This window comes from Poecile atricapillus, chromosome 10 (assembly GCF_030490865.1).
Source record: "Poecile atricapillus isolate bPoeAtr1 chromosome 10, bPoeAtr1.hap1, whole genome shotgun sequence".
NCBI lineage: Eukaryota > Metazoa > Chordata > Aves > Passeriformes > Paridae > Poecile > Poecile atricapillus.
In genome coordinates this window covers 13,975,768-13,998,886 of record NC_081258.1, presented here as the reverse complement: position 1 = coordinate 13,998,886, position 23,119 = coordinate 13,975,768, and the positions used below count along the sequence as shown (strand labels likewise).

The 23,119-nt window shown below is 46.4% G+C and overlaps 1 protein-coding gene across 6 annotated transcripts in view; it reads right to left on the bottom strand.

The window, feature by feature from the left end:
* Positions 1-22,874, bottom strand: part of WDR59 (WD repeat domain 59) — a 55,097-nt gene extending 32,223 nt beyond the window's left edge. For 4 of the 6 annotated variants that reach the window (XR_009278377.1, XM_058846081.1, XM_058846083.1 and 1 more), the window contains exons 1-9: positions 22,802-22,874; positions 18,573-18,622; positions 16,829-16,964; positions 13,596-13,681; positions 12,618-12,698; positions 10,532-10,569; positions 2,172-2,260; positions 1,589-1,705; positions 547-624 (exon numbers count right to left, since the gene is read on the bottom strand). Coding sequence is in view for 5 of the 6 variants with exons in the window: in XM_058846081.1 (XP_058702064.1) it covers positions 547-624; positions 1,589-1,705; positions 2,172-2,260; positions 10,532-10,569; positions 12,618-12,698; positions 13,596-13,681; positions 16,829-16,964; positions 18,573-18,622; positions 22,802-22,855 (729 nt within the window). In the remaining variant the exon portion in view is untranslated. Of the gene's footprint in view, positions 1-546; positions 625-1,588; positions 1,706-2,171; positions 2,261-10,531; positions 10,570-12,617; positions 12,699-13,595; positions 13,682-16,828; positions 16,965-18,572; positions 18,623-22,404; positions 22,547-22,801 lie in introns of those variants that run through there. The other 2 variants (XM_058846084.1, XM_058846082.1) reach the window with 2 other exon arrangements.
* Positions 22,875-23,119: the final 245 nt, after the last annotated feature.

The following is a 23,119-nucleotide window of genomic DNA, read 5'->3' as shown; positions in this document are numbered from 1 at the left end:
TGTTTCAAGGGGTAAGATGTAGTACACTGAGACACTCAATGTAGCTCTCTTAAGATGAGTAACTCCTTTCTGCTGCTTCCTTACTTTTCATCTGTGAGGCTGGAGGGATTTCACCACTGACTTTTCACTGGGAATCCTTACTGCAGTCTGCCTGGAGCTGCAAGAACTGCTACCTGGGGACTGAGCCCTAGCAGCTCTTCAGGGTCAAAGGAACATGGAAACCAATCCTACACTCCTCATCTTGGACAGAAAAAGGGGATCAAGATTCAAGGCACAGCACAGGCTTCAGGCCACATTCAGATCTCTGAGGACTATGATTGATGTTAAGTGCCTTAGCTTCACTTGGGTAGGTGCTTGCTCACTCCTCCTGAATGCCCCCACTGTGGATGTTGCTTTTCTACACCTTTTAGGCACCAAGAAGGATTTTTAAAATCAACTTAACAATGTCCACAAGTAGAACTGGTGAGAAACCCTATGGCAGTTCTTTATTTAATGTCTCTTTGTGCATTCTTCTCAGAGCACAAGTGGTGGGAGTTTCTCACTCACCGTGTATCTTGCCTTCCAGACGGGAACCTGGCAGGGAAGGATATTGAGGTATTTCCGAGGCTGACGGTAATCCCAGAACTTGAAAAAAAAAAAGCAACAAACCAAGAGAAAGGCAAGCAAAGGCAGGAGTCAGCTGGCTATACTTTCAGACTGTAGTTTTCCATGTGACTTGCAGATAGAACAGACCAAAAAGCATGCCAGGGTGCCCACAGCATCATTAGTAATCCCATTCATTAACAGCAGAGACGGCCCCAAAGGACAAATACCAAGCTATCAGCATCTGGCAGCATCCCTTAGAAAATGAGTTACTTGGGGTCATATTCACAGTGATCATAGCTTGAGTAATTAGAGCAGGGAGACAGGCAGCCTGCTTGGGCTTTCAGAGTTACAAGGTACCCTGCAGGCTGCCAGCCAACGTGCCAGTCCAGGCTGGAGGCAGGCCCACCCTGCTGTTGCTGCTAATTTTCTAATGAAGAATCTAACCTTTTGCTTTGCTAGAATACACATCAATTGCCTGAGAGCTTAGCTCAATGTGAATGAACTCCACTTGGCTGACATACAAAGCACACTATTTTCCCCCCAAGTAAGAGGCCCTGCACAGCAGTGTTTGCAGGCAGTCTCTTATTGATAGTCCTGTTCAACATGACTTTGGAAACTCCAGGGGCTGAAGTATGTCTCCCCACAAGTTGTTGTAATCAGCTTGAGGCTGGCAACATGCATTTCAGGAAAAAGGCTCTTCCAGCATGTGTGGTCTGTTCCTTTCTGGCAAGCAACAGGCAGAGGCAGTTGTTTTCAGTTTCAGTACTGCCCTAATCATCACATATGTGGCAAACATATGTGCACCCATTCTTCAATGACCTCTGCCTGCTCTGAAAGTGCAGTTCTGGCTCAACACACCAGGTGGCCAGAAACCAAACAATAAAGATCCAGATCTTGCCAATGGCAAAGCACTCCCCAAAACTTCAGCAGCAGCAGAAGGGGATCTGCTCCACTATCCTTCCTACTCCCAATTCGTAGAAGGAAACGCAGAAACAACACTTACCCTGACAGAGTTGTCCTGGCTGGAAGTGGCCAGTGTATACTCATTGTCAGGATGCCAGTCCAAACCATGGATTTTGGAGAGATGAGCTGCTAAATACTCCACTGCAGTGCTGGGTTTCTGCAAGGAGAGACACTGTCCTTCTCAGCACAGGACACCTGAAATTTGGTCTAGTTCTCTGGCATAAAAAGGAGACACTTTAACCAGGGCAAGACAGTTAGAACAACCACCCCTGCTGGGGAATGGCAAATAGCTCAGCAGAAGTAGTTGAAGAAAAAATCCTGTGAAGGTATGGCAAATTCCAGTCACCAAGTGCAGCCCTAACCACACTTTATGCTCAGTTAAACAGTTAAGTACTATGAGATCAAAAGGAAAATGTTAATAGGTACAGTCTCTGAGGAAAGAGGCTACCTACATGCTCTCTTCAGGTTCTTGGACTCCAAATTCTCTCTAGTTTAAACTGACCCACAAGAGAGATCTGGGATAAAGTAGTACACATTTCCTCAGTATTTATCTGTCACCAGAGGAGTATCTGTATTGGGTAGGTGGGAATATGTACAGACAGCTCAAAAATCCCTCAGCTTACCCTTTTGTCCCATATTCGGACATCCCCATCGTGGCTTGTGGCTAAACAGTTGGCATTTTTCTTGTTCCATTTCACCTGGGAAGCTCCAGCTGCAGTACAAATAGAGCAGGCCAAAACAAGCAATTAAAGAGAAAACAGCACAGTAGTCCCATCACCTGGACCTAGAGCTGCTCTTAGGCCAGGAAAGGCTGTTCAGAGGAAGAATATCCCAGAAGCCAGCATAAAGGTTGGCATGAAAATTATTAACTCCTGGTTCCTCAGTGTATCATTTGTACCCTCAGGACAGCAAAGCAAGTGTTCCAGCTGCATTCCTAGAGCTCTTTATCACATCTTCTGTCCGGGGGCTGTACCTGATTAGAATACTCATGGTCCATTAGTTCCAATGGAACAATCTCCTCCAGACCAGAAATGTAAGTTCATCACCTCCTTCCCAAATCCCCTCTTTTTATTCAAGTTACTTCTAGGTGCTTAGGGCCTGTTTCATCTCCCCACCACCCCCCATACTATCAGCTGCTACATAGGCAACTAGTGCTATTGATCTATGATTAAAATACAGGTGTAGGAGAAAGCTGCAGTGCAGGTGACCTTGGGTGTGGCCAGCTGGAGGTGGACTGACTGTATGGACCAGAATGTCCATCTGTCAAAATACACCACAGAAATCAAAGACACCAATGACACTGTAAAGAAACCAGATGATGGTCTAGATATAACTTATATGTGATATCATGAGGGACTCAGTCAAATCAGACAATGTGTTGTTATTTCTAATAGAAACAAAGCACAGCTCCAGTTAATATGGATTGCTCAGGTATTGTAAGCATAATGCATCTGCTCATCCTTATTCCACCAGTATTTTCAAACCTTTTGAGCTATCAGAAAGGTGAGATCCATGAGAAAGCTGAACAGATCTCAGCCTGCTGCTACTCCTCACCTCTACTACCCACCTCCTGCTGCATGGTGAGCAGATTCATTCTGACAACCTAGCTAAAAGCTATTCTGGGGGATAAAAAGCTGCAAATAGACTGACAGTTGATTGATTTGATCCACTCACTGAAGGGTACATCAATGTCTGGACCAGCATTAAACAGCATCAGGCACGGGAGGGAGGGAGGGAGGGAGGGAGGGAGGGAGGGAGGGAGGGAGGGAGGGAGGGAGGGAGGGAGGGAGGGAGGGAGGGAGGGAGGGAGGGAGGAAGGAAGGAAGGAAGGAAGGAAGGAAGGAAGGAAGGAAGGAAGGAAGGAAGGAAGGAAGGAAGGAAGGAAGGAAGGAAGGAAGGAAGGAAGGAAGGAAGGAAGGAAGGAAGGAAGGAAGGAAGGAAGGAAGGAAGGAAGGAAGGAAGGAAGGAAGGAAGGAAGGAAGGAAGGAAGGAAGGAAGGAAGGAAGGAAGGAAGGAAGGAAGGAAGGAAGGAAGGAAGGAAGGAAGGAAGGAAGGAAGGAAGGAAGGAAGGAAGGAAGGAAGGAAGGAAGGAAGGAAGTCCAGCGAATTCCGGAGCTTTTCCCCTCCCCTTGGCAAAAGCCTTTTCTCCCTGCTTTTATTTTGTTTATTTTTTTTGGCTCAGTTGTTCCCGATCTCTTTTCTGAGGGGTTGGGATGAGGAGGTTGGGCCGGGATTTAGGGAGAGAGGGACGCGCTCCTTGCCGGGTTCTTTCTGGGAAAAAAAACTGGAATCTAGAGGTAAAATCTGGTATTTTGATAATGAAAGCGCAGCCCTTTTCCAGAGAATTCCTCCGGCCTAATTGGATCTGCTTTCCCTGTTGCCGTGCGCTCCTTGTTTGGTTATTTATGGAAAACATCTGTCCGAGGCCTGGTAGCTCCCTGAGCTGGGAATTCAGGGAAAATCTTGGGAAGTTTCTTGGGGAAAAACATCCAAATCCTGGGCACCCTCTGGGGGGAACAGGAGCCCCCAGCAGGGCAGGGAAAAACCCCAATTCCATGGGAAAAATATGGAATTTTCTGGGCTGGAAAAGAAATTTTCCTCCCCGCCAAGCGGTGCTGGGATAAAGGCAGGGATGGATTTTCCAGGTGAAAAACGGGATCGGTCCCAGCGCTGCCTCAGCTGTGATTAATCCGGGTAATTAATCCAATTAATTAATTAGTTAATCCCGGGGGTGGGACACAGGGGAGGCTGAGCCCTTCCAGGCCGGTGGCGTCATCGCTTTGGAGGTTTCCATCCTCTCCCGCGGATTTCATGGATTTGGGGAAGTTTTTCCTCCCTTTTCCCACTCCCGGGCTGGAGCTGAGGGAATTGGAGCCGAATTCCAGAGGGAATCTCCCGATTCCTGGGATCTGGCCCCAGCTGTGGGCACAGCCCAGCTGCAAATCCCGGGATTTACGGGGTGGGAAAGGGCCGGGATCCCTGGAATTCCCAGGATTTGGGATTCCAGCGGTGGCAGCTGGAAATCAGCTGGATCCTACCTGGAGCAATCCCGGGAATTCCTCCTCCCTGCGCCCGGCACAGCCCGAGATCCCAAACCCCGCTGGGCTTTTCGGGGAATTTTTGGAAGTCCAAAGAAGCGATGTCCAAATGCTGGGAGGAATTTCTCTGGATTTCCCCCGTTTCAGTGGGAATTTCTCTGGATTTCCCCCATTTCAGTGGGAATTTCGCTGGATTTTCCACATTTCACTGGGAATTTCACTGGATTTCCCCCATTTCAGTGGGAATTTCAATGGATTTCCACCGTTTCGGTGGGAATTTCTCTGGATTTCCCCCATTTCAGTGGGAATTTCACTGGATTTTCCACATTTCACTGGGAATTTCGCTGGATTTCGTTTCACTGGGAATTTCACTGATTTCCCCCATTTCAGAGGGAATTTCAATGGATTTCCCCCCGGTTACAGCAGGAATCTCTTCCCATCCCCTCTCCCGTTCCCTCATCCCTTTCCCTCTGTCCCAGGGTCCCTGATTCCCTTTCCCTGTCTCCTCTCCCCATTTTCCCGGGATCCTGATGGCATTCCTGGGGCTGTATCCATGCCTTTGTGCTCAGGCCGAGCTTCCCGAGCTCGCGCCGCTGGGAACGGCAGCTCCAAGGGCTTTGGGGGCATCCAATTTGGGATGAGAACCATAAAATCTGGGATGGGAGTACCAAAAATTTGGGATGAGAAGGGTTAGGGTAGGAACCCCAAAAACTTGAGCCTGGAACCCTAAAAACTTATGCCTAGAACCCAAAAAATTTGGGATGAGAAGGGTTAGGGTAGGAAGCCAAAACTTTGGGCCTGGAACCCCAAAAATTTGGGATGAGAAGGGTTAGGGTAGGAACCACAAAAATTTGGGCCTGGAACCCCAAAATATTTGGGATGAGAACACCAAAAAATTGGGCCTGGGACCCCAAAAAATTTGGGATGAGAAGGGTTAGGGTAGAAACCCCAAAAATTTGGCCCTGGAACCCCAAAAATTTGGGATGAGAACCCCAAAATTTGGGCCTGGAACCCCAAACACTGAAAATAAAAACCCCCAAAATTTGGGCCAGGAACACCAAAAATTTGGGATGAGAAGGTTTAGGGTAGGAAGTCCAAAAACTTGTGCCTGGAACCGAAAAAATTTGGGATGAGAACCCCAAAAATTTGGACCTGGATCCTCAAAAATTTAAGATAAAAACCCCAAAAATTTGGGATAAAATCCCCAAAATTTCTGGCCTGGAACCCAAAAAATTTGGGATGAGAAGGGTTAGGGTAGGAAGCCAAAAATTTGGGCGTGGAACCCCAAAAATTTGGGCCGAGAACACCAAAAATTTGGGATGAGAACCCCAAAAATTTGGGATGATGAGGGTTAGGGTAGGAACCCAAAAATTTGGGCCTGGGACCCCAAAAACTTGGGATGAGAACACCAAAAAATAGGGCCTGGAACCCCAAAAATTTGGGATGAATAGCGTTAGGGTAGGAACCCCAAAAATTTGGGATGCCTGGAACCCCAAAAATTTGGGATGAATAGGGTTAGGGTAGAGAACCCCAAAAATCTGGGCCTGGAATCCCAAATATTTGGGATGAGAACGCCCAAAAATAGGGCCTGGAACCCCAAAAATTTGGGAAGAGAAGGGTTAGGGTAGAGAACCCCAAAAATTTGGGCCTGGAACCCCAAAAATTTAAGATAAAAAACCCAAAAATTTGGGCCTGGAACCCAAAAAAAATTTGGCCCTGAACCCCCCAAAAATTATACAGAGTCTAGAACCCCCAAACCCGAGTCTAGAACCCAGAACCCTATCCAGAACCCGATCCAGAACCCTGGAACCCGACCTGGAACCCGACCTAGAACCCGACCTAGAACCCGATATAGAACCCTAGAACCTGACCTAGAACCCTAGAACCCGACCTAGAACCTGATCTAGAACCCAAGAACCCGACCTAGAACCTGATCTAGAACCCAATCTAGAACCCTAGAACCCGACCTAGAACCTGATCTAGAACCCTAGAACCCGACCTAGAACCTGATCTAGAACCCTAGAACCTGATCTAGACCCGATCTAGAACACTAGAACCCGACCTAGAACCTGATCTAGAACCCGATCTAGAACACTAGAACCCGACCTAGAACCTGATCTAGAACCCGATCTAGAACCCTAGAACCTGATCTAGAACTTGATCTAGAACAGATCTAGAACCCGATCTAGAACCCTAGAACTTGATCTAGAACATATCTAGAACCCGATCTAGAACCCTAGAACCCTACCTAGAACCTGATCTAGAACCCTAGAACCTGATCTAGAACCCGATCTAGAACCTGATCTAGAACTTGATCTAGAACCCGATCTAGAACCCGATCTAGAACCTGATCTAGAACCTGATCTAGAACCCTAGAACCTGATCTAGAACCCTAGAACCCGACCTAGAACTCGATCTAGAACCCGATCTAGAACCCTAGAACCTGATCTAGAACCCTAGAACCTGATCTAGAACCCGATCTAGAACCCTGGAACCCGACCTAGAACCTGATCTAGAACATGATCTAGAACCCTAGAACCTGATCAAGAGCTTGATCTAGAACCCATTCTAGAACCTAGAACCCGACCTAGAACCTGATCTAGAACCCAGAACCTGACCTAGAACCTGAGCTAGAACCCGAGAACCTGATCTGGAACCCGACCTAGAACCCTAGAACCCGATCTAGAACCCGATCTAGAGCCCTAGAACCCTATCTAGAATCCGATCTAGAGCCCTAGAACCTGATCTAGAACCCGATCTAGAGCCTGGAACCCGAGCCAGAACCCCAAAAATTCGAGTCTAGAACCTCGAAGCTTGAGTCTAGAACCCCGAAATCAGAGTCTGGGACCCCGAATTCTGAGTCTAGAACCCCGAAACCCCCAAGCCTAGAACCCCAAAACCTGAGTATGGAACCTTGAAAATTCTGAATCTGGAACCTCAAAATTCTGTTGTCTGGAACCCCAGAACTCCGAGTCTAGAACCAAAAAAACGGAGTATGTAACCTCGAAAATTCTGCGTCTAAAAGCCCAAAAATTTGGGATGAGAAGGGTTAGGGTAGGAAGCCAAAACTTTGGGCCTGGAACCCCAAAAATTTTGGCCTGGAACCCCAAAAAATTGGGCCTGGAACCACAAAAATTGAAGATAAAAACCCCAAAAATTTGGGCCTGGAACGCCAAAAAATTTGGGATGAGAAGGGTTAGGGTAGGGACCCCAAAAATTTGGGCTTGGAACCCCAAAAATTTGGGATGAGAAGGGTTAGGGTAGGAACCACAAAAATTTGGGCCTGGAACCCCAAAAAATTGGGATGCGAACACCAAAAATTTGGGCCTGGAACCCCAAAAAATTTGGGATGAGAAGGGTTAGGGTAGGAACCCCAAAAATTTGGCCCTGGAACCCCAAAAATTTGGGATGAGAACCCCAAAAAATTGGGCCTGGAACCCTAAACACTGAAAATAAAAACCCCAAAAATTTGGGCCTGGAACACCAAAATATTTGGGATGAGAAGGGTTAGGGTAGGATGCCCAAAAATTTGGGATGAGAACCCCAAAAATTTGGACCTGGATCCTCAAAAATTTAAGATAAAAACCCCAAACATTTGGGATAAAATCCCCAAAATTTCTGGCCAGGAACACCAAAAATTTGGGATGAGAAGGGTTAGGGTAGGAACCCCAAAAATTTGGGCCTGGAACCACAAAAATCTGAGTCTAGAACCCCGAAACCTGAGCCTTGAATCCCAAAGTCTGAGTCTAGAACCCGAACTTAGAACCCCCTGTCCTGGGGTGACTTTATGATACTGGTATCCCCAATCGTCTGGTTTATGTTCTATATTAAGTTCTGCACCTTTAAGACTGGCTCTGAGAGCAAGAGAGGGGGAAGAAGAAGCCGCAGTTTGTGTTAAAGAAAAACATCACTCCCACACATCTTGCTCCTGGACTGTGGTGTCTGCAGCACGGACAGACAGCGGGACAGAGCTTCTCTCTGGCTTTTAGTTAGTTTTAGCTAGCTGAGGCAGAGGAGTTCCCTGCACCTTTGTTTTCTCCTTTTCTTGGATCTGTGCAAGCCTGCTCTGGACTGAACACCCAGCCAAACCCCGGGAGCTCACGCCTGTGGCCCAGCGGGGCCTGGGCCTCGGCACTTTCCAGCGCCGGAGGGACTGATAAGAACCTGAGCGAGCCGAGCTACACCACATGAAAAGGACTTTTCTTCCTAGACTTCCCATCCCATCGAACAGCAAGAGGTTTTATTATTTAATATTATTCAAATTTCTGTTAAATAAACAGCTTTTTCCACTTCTCTCCAAGGAATTTTATTTTTTTTTTCCCTTTCCCGGACCAGTTGGTGGGGAGGGGGCATTTCCCTGGAGAAATCCCCATTTGGAGTTTTCCTCCCTAATTTGCCCTAAACTAGGACACCCCCAAAACCCGAGTCACAAACCCCGACTGCAGAACCCCGAAACCTGAGTCCACAACCCTGAAGCTCCGAGTCTGGAACCCCAAATTCTGAGTATGGAACCTCGAAATTCTGCGTCTAAAAGCCAAAACATTTGGGATGAGAAGGGTTAGGGTAGAGAACACCAAAAATTTGGGCCAGGAACCCCAAAAATTTGAGATGAGAACCCAAAAAATTTGGGCCTGGAACCTCAAAACAGAGTCTAGAACCCCAAAAATGAGGGAGGGAGGAAGGGAGGAAGAGAAGGAGGGAAGGAGGGAAGGAGGGAAGGAGGGAAGGAGGGAAGGAGGGAAGGAGGGAAGGAGGGAAGGAGGGAAGGAGGGAAGGAGGGAAGGAGGGAAGGAGGGAAGGAGGGAAGGAAGGAAGGAAGGAAGGAAGGAAGGAAGGAAGGAAGGAAGGAAGGAAGGAAGGAAGGAAGGAAGGAAGGAAGGAAGGAAGGAAGGAAGGAAGGAAGGAAGGAAGGAAGGAAGGAAGGAAGGAAGGAAGGAAGGAAGGAAGGAAGGAAGGAAGGAAGGAAGGAAGGAAGGAAGGAAGGAAGGAAGGAAGGAAGGAAGGAAGGAAGGAAGGAAGGAAGGAAGGAAGGAAGGAAGGAGGCTTTCTGAGAAGGCTACTGGGCTGGTTCAGCCATGAAACCTCACCCCAGACATCAGAACCGACCACTGCCTCTCTCTGACTCAGTAAGGCTTTTGCATTTCTGTGACAGAGAGGTTTGCTGGCTGGGAGGGGAACGGGAGCTGCTGCAGATGTGTAGCCTAAGGAGATGTAAGCAGCAGAGCCATGAGAGTTACACGTTGTGAGGATTGCTCCAGTACTGGGGATGGTAACTCAGGGAAAGGACGTTTTGCTCATCATCTGTGCCCAGTCCCAGCTGCAGCCAGTGAGGACAGATACACAGCACCTGCCAGCAGGTGGTATTACAGGGGCTGGACATTCACCTTGCCAGCAGCCAGGACAAGAGCCTTTCCAGAACAAGCACAGCCCAAAGATAGCACCCTGTGTGCTCCCTGCATATTGCAGGTGCTGCAGGGAAGTGGATACAGCCAGCTGCTGTACCCAACCCTGAGTGAGTGAGGGGACAGGCTGGCACAGAGAATTGCCTGAGGCATGGTTTAGTTCCTTGGCTGATTCAGTCAAACATAAAAGGACGTGAGGAAATTACAGGCAAGCAACCCAGGACAAGCAGCCCAACAAGGTGGAAAGCAGGGAGGAAGCTCCACATGGCCATTCACCAACATTAGGGCAGCAAGTCCAAGTACTATAACTGCCCTCCATGCCTGGAAACCTCAAGGGGCTCCACATCTCTTCTGAATTCTGCTTCTCTAAAAGGAGTTGTGAACTGGAGCCTCTCAGCCTGCTCCTACATGGGACAATCACACATGGTGGCACATCTGTACTTTGCCATGCCTGGCCTTAGAGTGTGAAGGGAGGGAAGAGTAACAGTAGAAGCATGCAAAAGAAATGTTGTTTAATGCCTGCATCACACAAATCAGACTTACCAACTGCAGAAAGTGAGACTGTGGGCTTCCTGGTGTCTCTGAAATACAATGTGGCCTCTGTGAGTATACACAGCATAGTCCACCCTTCCCAGCAAGCTCCCTGCTATTTCAGTGCTAACGTTATTGCTGCCTTGGGACTTAATGTACCTTCTGCTTACCAAAAATCACCAGCATTAAATGGAATAAAGGTGACCAGCTGGAGGACAACAACCATATTGGAAATGTTCAAGGTCAGGCTGGATGGGTCTTGGTGCAACCTGGTCTACTGGAAGGTGTCCCCTCACTTGGCAGGGGGATGGAACTAGATTTTTAAGGTCCCTTCCAACCCAAACCATTCTATGATCCTGTCTTGCCAGCACATGCAGCAGGAAGTTTAGGACAGAGGACAGAGCTGGACTGGACTAGAGGGAGGAGAAACATACACGAAGTCTGGCATATTGCAACTGGATAGGCAAGGAAACAGAGCTCACAAATTGTTGCTGCAGGAAGCAACGAAACAGCCTTTCCAAGGAGGATTAAAGGAATAAACAGAGCTGTGGAAGCACTCGACAAAAGCCGCTGATGCGTTTGTCGAGCCTTTGCAAATCCTGATTCAAAGCAGATGGAGCAGTTACTACAGAGTAAAAACTTCATGTCTAGCATATAATAACAAAATTAGTAGAAAATCAGCCCAGCTGGGTGCAGACCAAATTCTGTCTGTCTACAAACCTAATTCTGCAATGGCAGAAACCAGTGCGGCACCATGACAACTCCTAGCAGCCAGGGCATAGATCAAGGCAATAATTTACTTCCCGGCCTTGCTCTTCAGGAATTCACCTGCTCTTTCATGGTAAGTTACAGTGAAAATAAGAAATATTGTCTTCAGCTTTTTCTGTTTGCTGAAAAGCAGAACATTTTCCGGAATGGACTGCATCTCTCCCTCTAAGAGTTTCTGCTTAATCAAAAAGTTATTTTGTATGAAAAATTAAGTGGGGAATTTCCAGCTGCCCTTACTGCAGGGCTACCTCCCTAGGGTGTCATTAAAGACAGTCACTTCAGCAGGATGTTAATTTGCTGGAGGCCAGCAGTGCCAGGACCTCAGTGCCACAGCAAGCTCAGAGTCTTTCCTAGCACAAGTGGGATGTAGAAGCTTTCAGAGACTGCCTAAGGAAGCAGTTCTAAGCAAGTGATACAGACACAAAACAATGGAAGGGAACAACAGAGTTAAAGGAGGACTTTTGATAACAACCTTCAGAAATCTCTATTTTTTCTGCTTGGTATTAAGATAGTATCACAGGAAAACAACCGGCAGTTATTTTATCTCTATGTCTTTTAATTACACATTAATAATATATTGTCATTCTCAAGCACCATTTAACCAAAGATCTAAGTGCTTGTTCATAGGAGCTAAGCAAGCCTCCGGGTAGCCTGGTGCAGTGGGGTTATATAATTATCCTCCTATTATAACTGAGCAAGGGAGGCAGACAGGAAGAAAGTGATTTGCTGCAGGTTATAAAGAGTTGTACAGCCAGCAAGAGATCCCAGCAGTCACAGTGCCAGCTCCTGGCTTCTCAGGTATAAAATGTGGGGCTTAAATCTGGACACAGAGTTGGAAATATCTGCTACCCTGAAAATATTCCTGCAGAAAGCAGCACCAGGAAACAAGGCAAGGTACAAACAGGAAAACCTTCCTGAATACCATTGTCAGTCTTCCCACCACTGAGGGAGAACCAGCAACAATCACTGAATTTAGTAGAAAATGGCTATAGGATCATGAAATGGTGCTCACTAATTCAGCTAAAAAACCCCAACAAGTAGAACACCCTTGGGCTTCAGGAAAAGCCTCTGAGGAAATAGCTGAAGTGGGGAGGGAGTGAAGCCAGACAATTGTAGCTTAACTGTACCACTCTACTGCCCATCACTGACTCTGAACTGACTTGAAAATAGGAGAGCAGAAGTTGTCTTGGAGACAATGGGAAGTAGCTGAAGTCCCTGGAAGCACAGCTAAAGAGCAGCACCCTTCAGGGCGTGCTTTGCCCTGCAAGCTGATAATTATGGAAAAGAGTCCAGTGATTTTCCCAAAATGAAGAAACATACTGATTCTTACTTGATGTCCCAAATGTAGATGTATGTGTCCACAGAACTGGTGACCAGCAGGTCTGGCTCAAACACTGCCCAGTCCAGGTCACTGCAATGACAAAAATCATAGATCAGTAAAGAAAAGCACACACAGAGTTTGCATCAACTTCTCACAAGCAGTCAGTACATTTTCCAACAAATTCACAGCAGCTCCATGACATCTACTGAAACTTTTAAAGTAAAAATCAAGATCTTAATAATTTCTCTAAGTAAATTCCAAGAAGCAATGAAATGCTTCTAAGTAAATTCCAGTGAAGCATCCTCCTAGCCCTGAACTTTACAGCTACTGTGTGTGTGCTCTTTCCCCTCCAGGCAAAGGGACACTGTCTCAAAGAGTTCTCAGTAACCACACATCCTTGGCATCAACTGCTCACTCTGGGATGCCTCCCTGTTGGGAACACCAAGTGCACCTGGGACACAAACAGCCTCCAGTCAGCCCAAACAACTGCCATTTCAAGGGCTGCAAATATTTTACACAGTCAGAAGCTTGAGTAAAAACAGTCCTTCAGCTGCATTTCCAACACAGCATTGAAATATGACTTTAAAACAAGAGGTAAAAATCTCCCCTGCGCCATTGTAACACTCTCTAAACATGGTCTTTGGGATTACCTGTCTTAATTAAGCTGCTATCACACAGAAACACAGCTGAGATTCAACTTCATAAACATGCTGTCTGTTTCCCAGATGATGGCTGCTGCTCTTTACAAGGACAGCAGCCTAAGGCAATGACATTCAAGCCATCAAGGGCTAAGTTGATATATTGAGGGAGCCATGAGGGGGTGAGCCACTTCATGCATAACATCATCACCAAATGGGAAGGCAGTCCAATCCAAAATGAGTAAAAACAGGGTCAGAGCCTGAGTGAAGCCAGGACCAAAACATTCAGCTTCTATGAAACAATGCATCTCTTTCCACTCAGCAGACCACAACATTGCTTGTTCCTCACCTGATCACACGTGTGTGTCCTTGCAGAGATGTGCAAACTTCCCCATTACCTTCCTTCCACTTATACAGGTCAACACGCTGATTGCTCTGCAATTTGATGGAAGAAAGGAGAGACAGTCTCAGACCACCAAGGCAGGACATGGTTCTGTGTGTTAGGACCAGGTTTCCTTCACTTTGAACAACCACAGTTATCAATGAGTCATGCTGTGATTAGCCAAGTCCTTGCCCAAAGCAGGAAAGCAAAGATGAACTACATCAAGGACTTTCAAAAGCTTACACTTTAATTACACCCACTTAAAACCAGAGATAAACTAGAACGGGAGAAAAAAATCCCACACTGCAAAATCCACAAAATTATGTTTTCAGAGTCTTTATTTCCTAACAACATGCTGTAACTGCAGGCAACAGGCAGACAAATTCTCTCTGCAGGAATACCCTGCCAGTCTGTTAGATTCACAACTGCAGTTTTTGGTGAGGGGGATGATAGATTACCACTGGTTGTCCTCAGCTCTCCCTCAATTCCCTTCTGGGATAATTGAGTGTGATTGCCAAATACAAACAATACAGTCCAATGTTTTCAAGGTCACCTCCTCAAGGGTACTCCCCCCATTCTTGCCAACCCAGGAGAAAAACTTTAAGCGTTTATCACTAGCTGTAAAAAACAAAGGCAAACCAGATGTATCAATGACAACATTACTTAGGGCTCCTTCACTCATTCCAGGAATAAATCCTTGCCCAAATGCAGCCACGCACAAAGTTACTTGAAACTAGTTATTGTGCTGTAAGTTCATGTTCTGTCTCAGTCAAGGTTCACTTCAGGCCAGGCCAACTCTAATCCTTCTGGGGCAGAAACTGCCTTTGTGGGTGCATACAGAGTACCAAGCACAGTGGATTATGGCTGGAAATTCATGCTGATTGTGCAAATCCAGAAAGAACACGGCCTTAAAATGTTATTTTCATTAGCCCCTTTTTTTCAGACTTTTAGGTAGATGAGGTAAAAGATAAGAGACTTCGTAGAAACACACAGTTGTTGAGGTTGAAAAAGACCTCTAAGATCACTGAGTCCAACTGTTACTTTACAATTTTTGTGGCAGTTTTTTTTTTGTGGTGGTGGATTTTCTTCCTACCCCAAAACTGCTTCATGTGAATTTCAACCGGCAGATAGATAAAACATTACTGCTTTCTTTGAAATGGAAGGAAGGTCTCATCCCAGCTCAGCAATAATATATGACATCTCTCTAACTGCTCACAGCAGGGCTGCATAAGAGCTTAGGGCAAGAAAAAACCCTTTGCATGTTTCTCATTGACAGAAGTATTTAACGGGTAGAGTGAAATTACCCAGTGGGATTTATCCAGGACTCCAGAGACAAGATACAAGATAATGATCACCAGAGAGACTGCTCCTCCCAACAGGAGCATTTTCTAAAAAACTGTGGTTTTTGTAAGTATCAGTATTCACTTCCAAAAATTTCATCATCCCCTTGTTCAAGAATCTGTGGCCACACAAAAGAAAAAACACGGATTTACAATTGAAAAAAACAGCATTTCTGAAACAACAGCTTAGGAGTCCCCAGAAAGATGCTTGAGCCAAAGGGCAGACACAGACAAGCACAGCAAAAGGACTTGCTCCAGCTCTTCTGGAAAGAAGCTAAACACAAGGACAGATTCCCCTCTGCCTGTACCACTACAAATTAACAGGATTGCAAACCAGATGAGGCTGCTGGCAAACAGGATGGAAGTATTTTACATCCCTTTCTATCCACAGGGATGCAGATGGATAAGATCCTTGGTCTGTCTTCAGCATAGTGAAATGGCTTTAAAGGTGTTATTTTTGACCCAAACTGAAAAAGCTGCCTGATCTCATCTTGGGGATTCCTCAACCAGTGTGTGTCAGCAACTATGTTCAAATCCCCAGAGCATCATAGCATCTTTGTTTATAAACAGAAGCAGCAAGGTTTGATGCCAGCTATACCTGGTTTCAGTCTCGAACAAGATGGGTTCCTGTATCCACTCAGAGCAGCAAGAAGTAGGCGTGCTCAGATGGCCAAGATGGGCACAGCTCCCCTTTGCAGCAGGGTCTTGTTCAGATCAGCATGAACTCATCACTGGATACTGTCTCCAGAGTGTGTTTGAAAAGAAGCTTTCCTGCTCCGCTTGTGGCCTGCCCAGTACACTTCCTTACCTGGTTTTCATTTCCACAGGCTGTATCCAGAAGTGGCATTGAAGGACACCTTTTTGCCAGTTTTACTAACTCTCTGCTCAGAAGCAGACTACTGCTGAAGGCACCTTTAAGACATCAGTCATGTGCCAGAGCTGGGAAGACACAGGCTGGGGAATTCCAGAGAGCAAACAGGCAGAGGCTCCCAGCTGACAGCACCAGTCCACTTTTAAAACTGCCTTTAATTAAAAACACAGTAAACCCAGGAAGCAAGAGGAACAAAAATCCTAAGAAATCACCTTCAACTAGGTGTTTTCTCAAAAGAATAGATGGAGAGATTTCTCCATCCCTAGCTAGTCCAGGACTCTCAGGCTACAAAAGCAGACACAACACATCAGAAAAGGCAGCTCACCCTGGGAACAGTCTGCACCTGGCTGGTGCCAATTGCCACAGTGCTGTGGGGGATGCCTGAGATTTCCACCAGCAGAGCTCTGGGTGAACAAACTGCAGAGCATGACAACCAAATATAGAGCAGAGCCAAGAACTGCACTTGGTCTCACACAGCCATTACTGCTTCTTCAGCCCAGCCCACTGCCCCATGAAACTCCCCACTGATCCAGTCCTTGCCCAGCTGCAAACCCCAGACTGCACGCCAGTATTGACATATGTGATTTACAGACTTCCTGGTGCACCACAGCCGAGCAGCAAGACAGGGAGGTGAAAACAAAACAGCACAGAGCAAAAAAATTCAAGAAGTGCACAAATCTCAGACCGGAAATCAGAAAGAGAGCACTTTACTCCAGGAAAGGACCATTTGGATGCTTGATTTATTTGGCAGTGTTTTGTAAATGACAAGAAAGCAAAACTAGATTCAACCCTGACTGCCCAATAGCTGAAAGCCATCAAGCCGAACAACTCGCTGGCAGTAAATCAGAGTTAGGCCTTGATCTTGCAATGTGACTTGCAGAATCACATCTGTGCCAGCTCCACACAGCCTTCCAGCTCTGCAGAGGCTCACCCATGAAAGAAATACCAGAGAAGACGATGAGTTACAGCTTTTAAATGAGTAAACTTACCGAAGCTGCAAAGTAGTAGGCGTAGCTGTCGTGGGGGTTCCACTGCACCGCCCCAATGTCCCACTTGCTCTGCCGGGAGATCTTCCGGTGACCCTCATTTGGTGCATCCAGGTTGACAATGTAGAGGAAACGGCGACTGCAAAACACACAGACACAAAGGGGCTGCATCTCACAGGACCAATCTCAAAACCCCAAGATCACATGGAGCTCACAGCCTTGTATCTAGATGCACAAGAACCAAAAGAGGAGAAGCATTTCACTAGACAAGTGAAAACACTATTTCTGAAAATGCTACATTTGACTGCATATTCAAAATTGACTTTAAAAAAAAAAAAACACAACCCCCCCCCCCCCCACAAAGACAAGACACAGTGAAAGTAAACAGGATTTTCAAATGCAATAGATAGTTTACACCACAGAAAAACTTGGATACAAAGTATCCAGATAACTTGGATACAAAAGGAAGTGCTGCGAAATGATGCAAACGCATTCAAATAGGCTTTGCAGGCCTAATGCTGCAGCAGCAGAGCTTAAGTGGCACAGGCCTGGGAGTGCAATGCAACAGCTTCAGCCTGGATATCTCGCTCTGAGAAAGAGTTAATGAGCCTTGACAAAGATGATTCCACGTGGGTGCTTCTTTCCACACCAGTTTGAGGGCTTGGTTCCACCAACAGTACAAAAACACCTGCACAGAGCTCATGCTCAGCTGCAGCAGCTTGTTAACGTGGGTGGACACAGTCCTGCACAGATTTGGTTCCATTACTTACCTTAGCTAACTCTAAATGCAGCAGAAATAATTCTGCATGATGGCAAACCTGAGCTCATACATCCTGCTGGATGTGGCCAATTCTCCACAAAGCAAGGTATCATCCTGTGTGATTCATCTTACAAGCAAAAGAAACTTCCCAGAAATAATTGTGTGCCTGAACCCTATGGAAGACCAGCATCAAAACATAATGAACCCTACATAATCAACCATATGAGCATCATCTCTCAGCTGCAAAGTGACCATACAGGTTCTCTAAGCACTGGCCATTCCTCCTGTTATTCCTGTGCAGCGCTGCCAGACTAAGGGTTTACATGGAAGCAAGCACGGGTTCAAGCTGTACCAAAGGATTTGGCTACTTGAAGGCTGACCAAAGATCAGCTACACTCACATGATTCTGAAATGAACATCCTAATTCGTGTGGCAATTGTGTCACTGACAGGGGGACATGAATAGCTGGTAGTACTAAAATGCAGGAGCTGGAAAGGCACTGCTGAGCTGATTGAAGACTTGCCCTGGAGGTGGGTACATAAGACCAAGATCTCCTGAAAACTTGGGCAACTTGGAAGTCTGTGGCACCTACTGTGTTTTATGAGTATCATCCCACACTGAACCAGCAGAGAAGCAGGTCAGAGAGCCCCATGGGAATATTTGGGGAAAGTTTTGTTAAGAAATAATCTAATCCATATTTCAAGACAATCCAAGTAGTACCTCACGATGCTCCATCTCCCATATGGAGATTTGGGAAATAATTTACCTGGAAAGCCACACCAGTATTTTATTGTGCTATTGTTGATGTCTCTCCATTCTGAACCCCACTGGGAACATGACCCAGATTCGGTTCCATTAAGCCTTGAACAGAATTCAGCTGCACCTTTCTGAAACAATCCATCAACCCTCCAGCTGAGGTCAGCCTGAAGGCTGCTGGTCTGGCTTGTGGAAATGACTGTCACTTCTAACAGGGACTGTCACACTCACCCCGAGAGTACAGCACGCTGTCCCAAGCAATCCACCGACATCGCAGTTGCCTGTTAAAGAAAAACACAGAAAAAAACCAAATAATACTTGTCAGCTCAGCTGCTCAGTCAAAACACATGGCTTTAGGGAGGAGTTCAGGAAAGTAACATCCCCTTAAAGTACAGAGGGGCAATGGGCAGAGTGTTTGATTTTGGGATGCAGGACAGCGCACAGAAACACCTTTGTAGCATAAACTAAAGACAAAACCTGGCAGACAACATCATGAGCACTAAGACCTTGCTCCCTTCTTCCTGCTACAGCAATCACAGCTGCAGCCTTTCAATCAGCAATCTCTAATAATCTGTATTAATCAGCCTCTGCTCCTGCTCAGGAACTTTCTCAGTCTCTCTCTTTCATTGCAGGGCCAGATTTAATTATATATGTACTGGGAGATAGAAGTGCAACCATTTGTATATGGCTGGTCTCCAAAAATGAGAGATGGCCAAGAAGCATCAGAATTTACTTTAGCATTGCTTGTAAAGAAGGCTATGAGATAACTTAAAGGCCATTAGGAAAAAAAAAAAATTTAGAAAAGGACTGTGTGGATATTGTGTCCCCCTCTTTTTGTGCAGAATGAACTGACTGACCATCTTGTTTAAATGCCAAAAGAATAAAGGAAAATTTTACTTGAAAAGCAGAACAGTTCAGCCCATAAACATAGATATGACTTCAATAGGGTTTTGAGCACTCACAGTACAAAATCAGAATATGCCCCACATTCTTCACACTAACTGCTGTCATCTTCAAAGCTGCCTCTCTGAAGGCTCAGGATGTATCTCCTGATGCTGTTCAGGATTTTAAGTGCTCTCAGCATGGATGTAACGAGACTTCAGATGTCCCACAGTTACTACTTACAAGCACCACTAAAACCTGACAGACAACACAGAAATCCCACTCAATTTCAGTCAGATCTGACAGCAGAATACCCATCACAAATGATGGATAGTCAAAAAAGAGCTTTTTCAGCCAGGGCCCATCCCCTCCTTGCAAATATTCCAAGTAAGGGGAAAACCAGCATCACGGACCCATTCTTCTCTAGAGACCACATGGCAAATAGCTCGAGCTGCCTGCAGAGTTTCAACAGGAGCTCATGGTAAACCAAACCCCATTTCACCAATTTTACTGTTCCAGGAACAACCCCTTTTCAGTACTTTTTCCTAGGCAGTAATTTTCTGGCAAGGTTTCCCTAGTCCTAAATCTAATGCTGTAAATAAGCAGCTAGTTTAAAGATCTCTAAATGATAAACAAACAATTCCAGCTTTCTAGACTCCACAGCACCTTGCGAAGCACAGAACAAAACCTGCAAAAAAGTAGGTTACTGCATCTATAAAAAACCAGAACAAACAAACAAACAAACATATCAACAGAAGTAATAACTTTTCCCAGATGGTACACATTTTTCTTCTGAGAAATTAAAATGAGGATCACTAAAGCCACTACAGTAATCAGAGCTTTCTCATGTGATGAAGAGCTAGTCAGGAGACATACTTCCTACAGCTGGGGCCATCTTTCCTCAAGACAGAAAAAAACCATGTCAATTTAAAGTGATTGATAATTTCATATACAAGTTTATTTTTTCTAGTGTTGGCACCAGGATCTCATAAATCCTTACAAATTGTTTTCAATGATGAACACTGGTAAACTGTTTTCTTCCAGGCACCAAACATCATAAAATGTAAAGAACAATCAGAATGAAGTAAAAAGTTTCACATGTCAGGCCGCTATTCTGATGGGTCACAAGTTGTTTTATAGCAACAAACAGTTCCCTATGATACAAGAGTCTTATCTAGGCACAGGAAAAAAAACGAACAGCTGTCATTTAATGTGCTTGGTATAGTCATATGTCTGTCTTTACAGCACAACCTTCCAGAAGGGAGGAGTTGAAACTGAATGAACCAACCTGAAAGCTGTTTTTATCCTAAAACACCACTGTGGAAAGCTAGAACTGCTGCTCAGGAATAACAATGACATGAGTAAGCACAGCAGGAGCACCGCACGTTTGAGAACCTGCTCTGAACCTACAGCCCAGGCAGCATGTTCTCAGACTTCAAGCAACTACTTTGGCATTTCACTTGATTTCTGCTAGGCAAGCCAAGGAAAACTCCTCTTCATGTCTGAACTTTCAGTAGCTTTCAATTTAGCTCCACTCTCCACCTGAAAGGTACCACACCAACCCAATTTGACACAGCTATGCTGTTTTTCAAGAGCTGCAAACTCTTAACAAGCAATACCAGTTCCCTGCATACCTAACCTCCCATCCACATACTGAGTTGCTACAAATGGTTCTGTATCAGCACTGGATGAGTTTCACTGTCCTTTTGATAGTGCAAACAGCCCAAGAAGGGCCTGTGGGTCTTGTTTAAATCAGAAGAGTACACAGACTGCCACTCTGTCAGCTTGTACAGAAAAATGACACTTGTAGGTAGCATGGGCCCCAAAGCACAATGATTTTCTGATGTGGTGCAGGGTGGGTGCTGTAGTTTTCTCATTACACACTCCAGCATGATGAACAAAGACAACTGCAGTGCTTGCAGAGGTGTATTGGTTATAAATGTAACACCTGCCCGCTCTTTTGATTCTTGTTTCCATTTAGGTTGTTTTTAGGGTATGGATTTTGGAGATAGTGTGGCCTACATGCAGAGCTCAAGACTGGTACTGGATGATTTTAGCCAAGGTGCTCCAATTTCTCAAGCTCAGGTTTCCCACCTGCAAAAATGTTCCTGCAGACTCCTAAAAAAATCTCAGACATAAATATATAGATGAGTTTAGCCTGAAGCAGCAGTCTGGCAGCCCCAGCCACAGTTGTTCTCTGGTTTCATATGGGACAGAAGGCAGGTCAGAACAGCTCCAGGAAGATCACACCAGAGTAAAGCAAAGTGACCGAAACCCCCGCGTTCACCCTCTGCCAAGGTTTGTGCCAGTGCAGGAGCGACACTGAAACCAACAGCTGCAGCAGGGGATAGCAACACCTGTCCCTTCTGCTCCCACACACCAGACGTTATGAGTAAGCAATAAAGTCATGAGGCCTCCTATCTCCTGAGCCAGATGCAACGTGAACCTGTGATGTAGGAAGATGTACCCTCGTATCTCATGACTGGTTTCCTGAGGACAAATCCTCAGTAGCAGATAAGGCTGCTTTAACGCTTCTGGGAGGAAAGCTAATACAAAGCTTTTGAGGTACAAAAGTGAAAAGCTTTGTGAGCTTACAGAGGGTAGGCTGGATGCAGCACTCAGGATTCAATGCCTCGGTTTGAAATGGTGAAGGTAGAGCTGTTACTGCTCCAGCACAAGAGAACAAATGAGACAAGAGAGCTTCCAGACCTATTTTTAAAAAATCTTTCTGTTTCCTGCTGAAGTAGTTCATAGTTCACCCACTGTATTCAGCTTTGTTAAGCTATTGCAAACACCTTTAAACCCCCATGTTTCTTAGAACAGAATCCTAGAATGGCTTGGGTTGGAAGGGACCTTAAAGATCATCCTGTCCCCAGCCCCTGTCATGGGCAGGGACACCTTCACGAGGTTGCTCCAAGCCCTGTCCAGTCTAGCCACGAACACTTCCAAGGATGTAAGAACACCTTCTACAACAGCACGTGAGCAAACTCTGAGCAGAGTTCTACTGTCACCATCAGCTTCACAACCACAACCTTTTTGCTATTTACAAAAAACTATAACCCACTTTTTATTTCAATCGAGCAACACTCAGTCATTTATTTGGCAGTGAGACAGTATCAGTAACAGTCTCCGGGAAACACCTAGAAAGAAACATCACAGAAAGGTTTGTGTTGGAAGAGACCTTACAGCTCATCGCGTTCCAACCCCTGCCATTCGCAGACGTTTTTCACTACACCAGGTTGCTCTGGGCCCCATCCACACTGGCCTTGAGCACCTCCGGCAAAAGGAAATGATGAAAGACGTGTGGGAAGTGGCAATATCGCATATTAGGCCTAAAAATGTATTTTTTAAAAAAATACAAGACCTAATTCAGTTTAGAAATTAAGTGCCCCGTGAATTAAGGCGTTATCTCCGCGCAAACGACTCCAGACCGCCTCAGCCCCGGCCATCGCCGCCGAAAGGCCCCGCGGGGCCGCCGAGCCCTCCCGGGCCGGGACCTCCCCCCGCTCCGCTCGTCACGGGCCGGCCGGGGGCTGCCCCCGCGGCGCGGTGATGCGGCGGCCCCCGGGCCCCCCGACCTGGGCGTCGCGGAACTCCACCACCACATTCTCGCTGCTCCAGCGCGCCGCCATCTTGGGCCGCCCCGGCGGAGCTGCGCGGCGGCTGCACACTGTGGGGCGCCGTGCGGGGACTGCTGGGAGATGTAGTCCCGCCGCTCACCACCCCCTACCCGCCCCCGGCCCGGTGAACTGGGGCAGCGAGTCCCGGGGAGCTCGGTGAGGTCCCACGGCCCGAGGGTGATTCCCGTGCGGGCCCGGCCTCTCCGGAGGGACTCTGGCCGCGGAGGCCCGCGGGTGGTCTTAGCCCCGCTGCAGAACAAGATGTGTGCGTGGCGT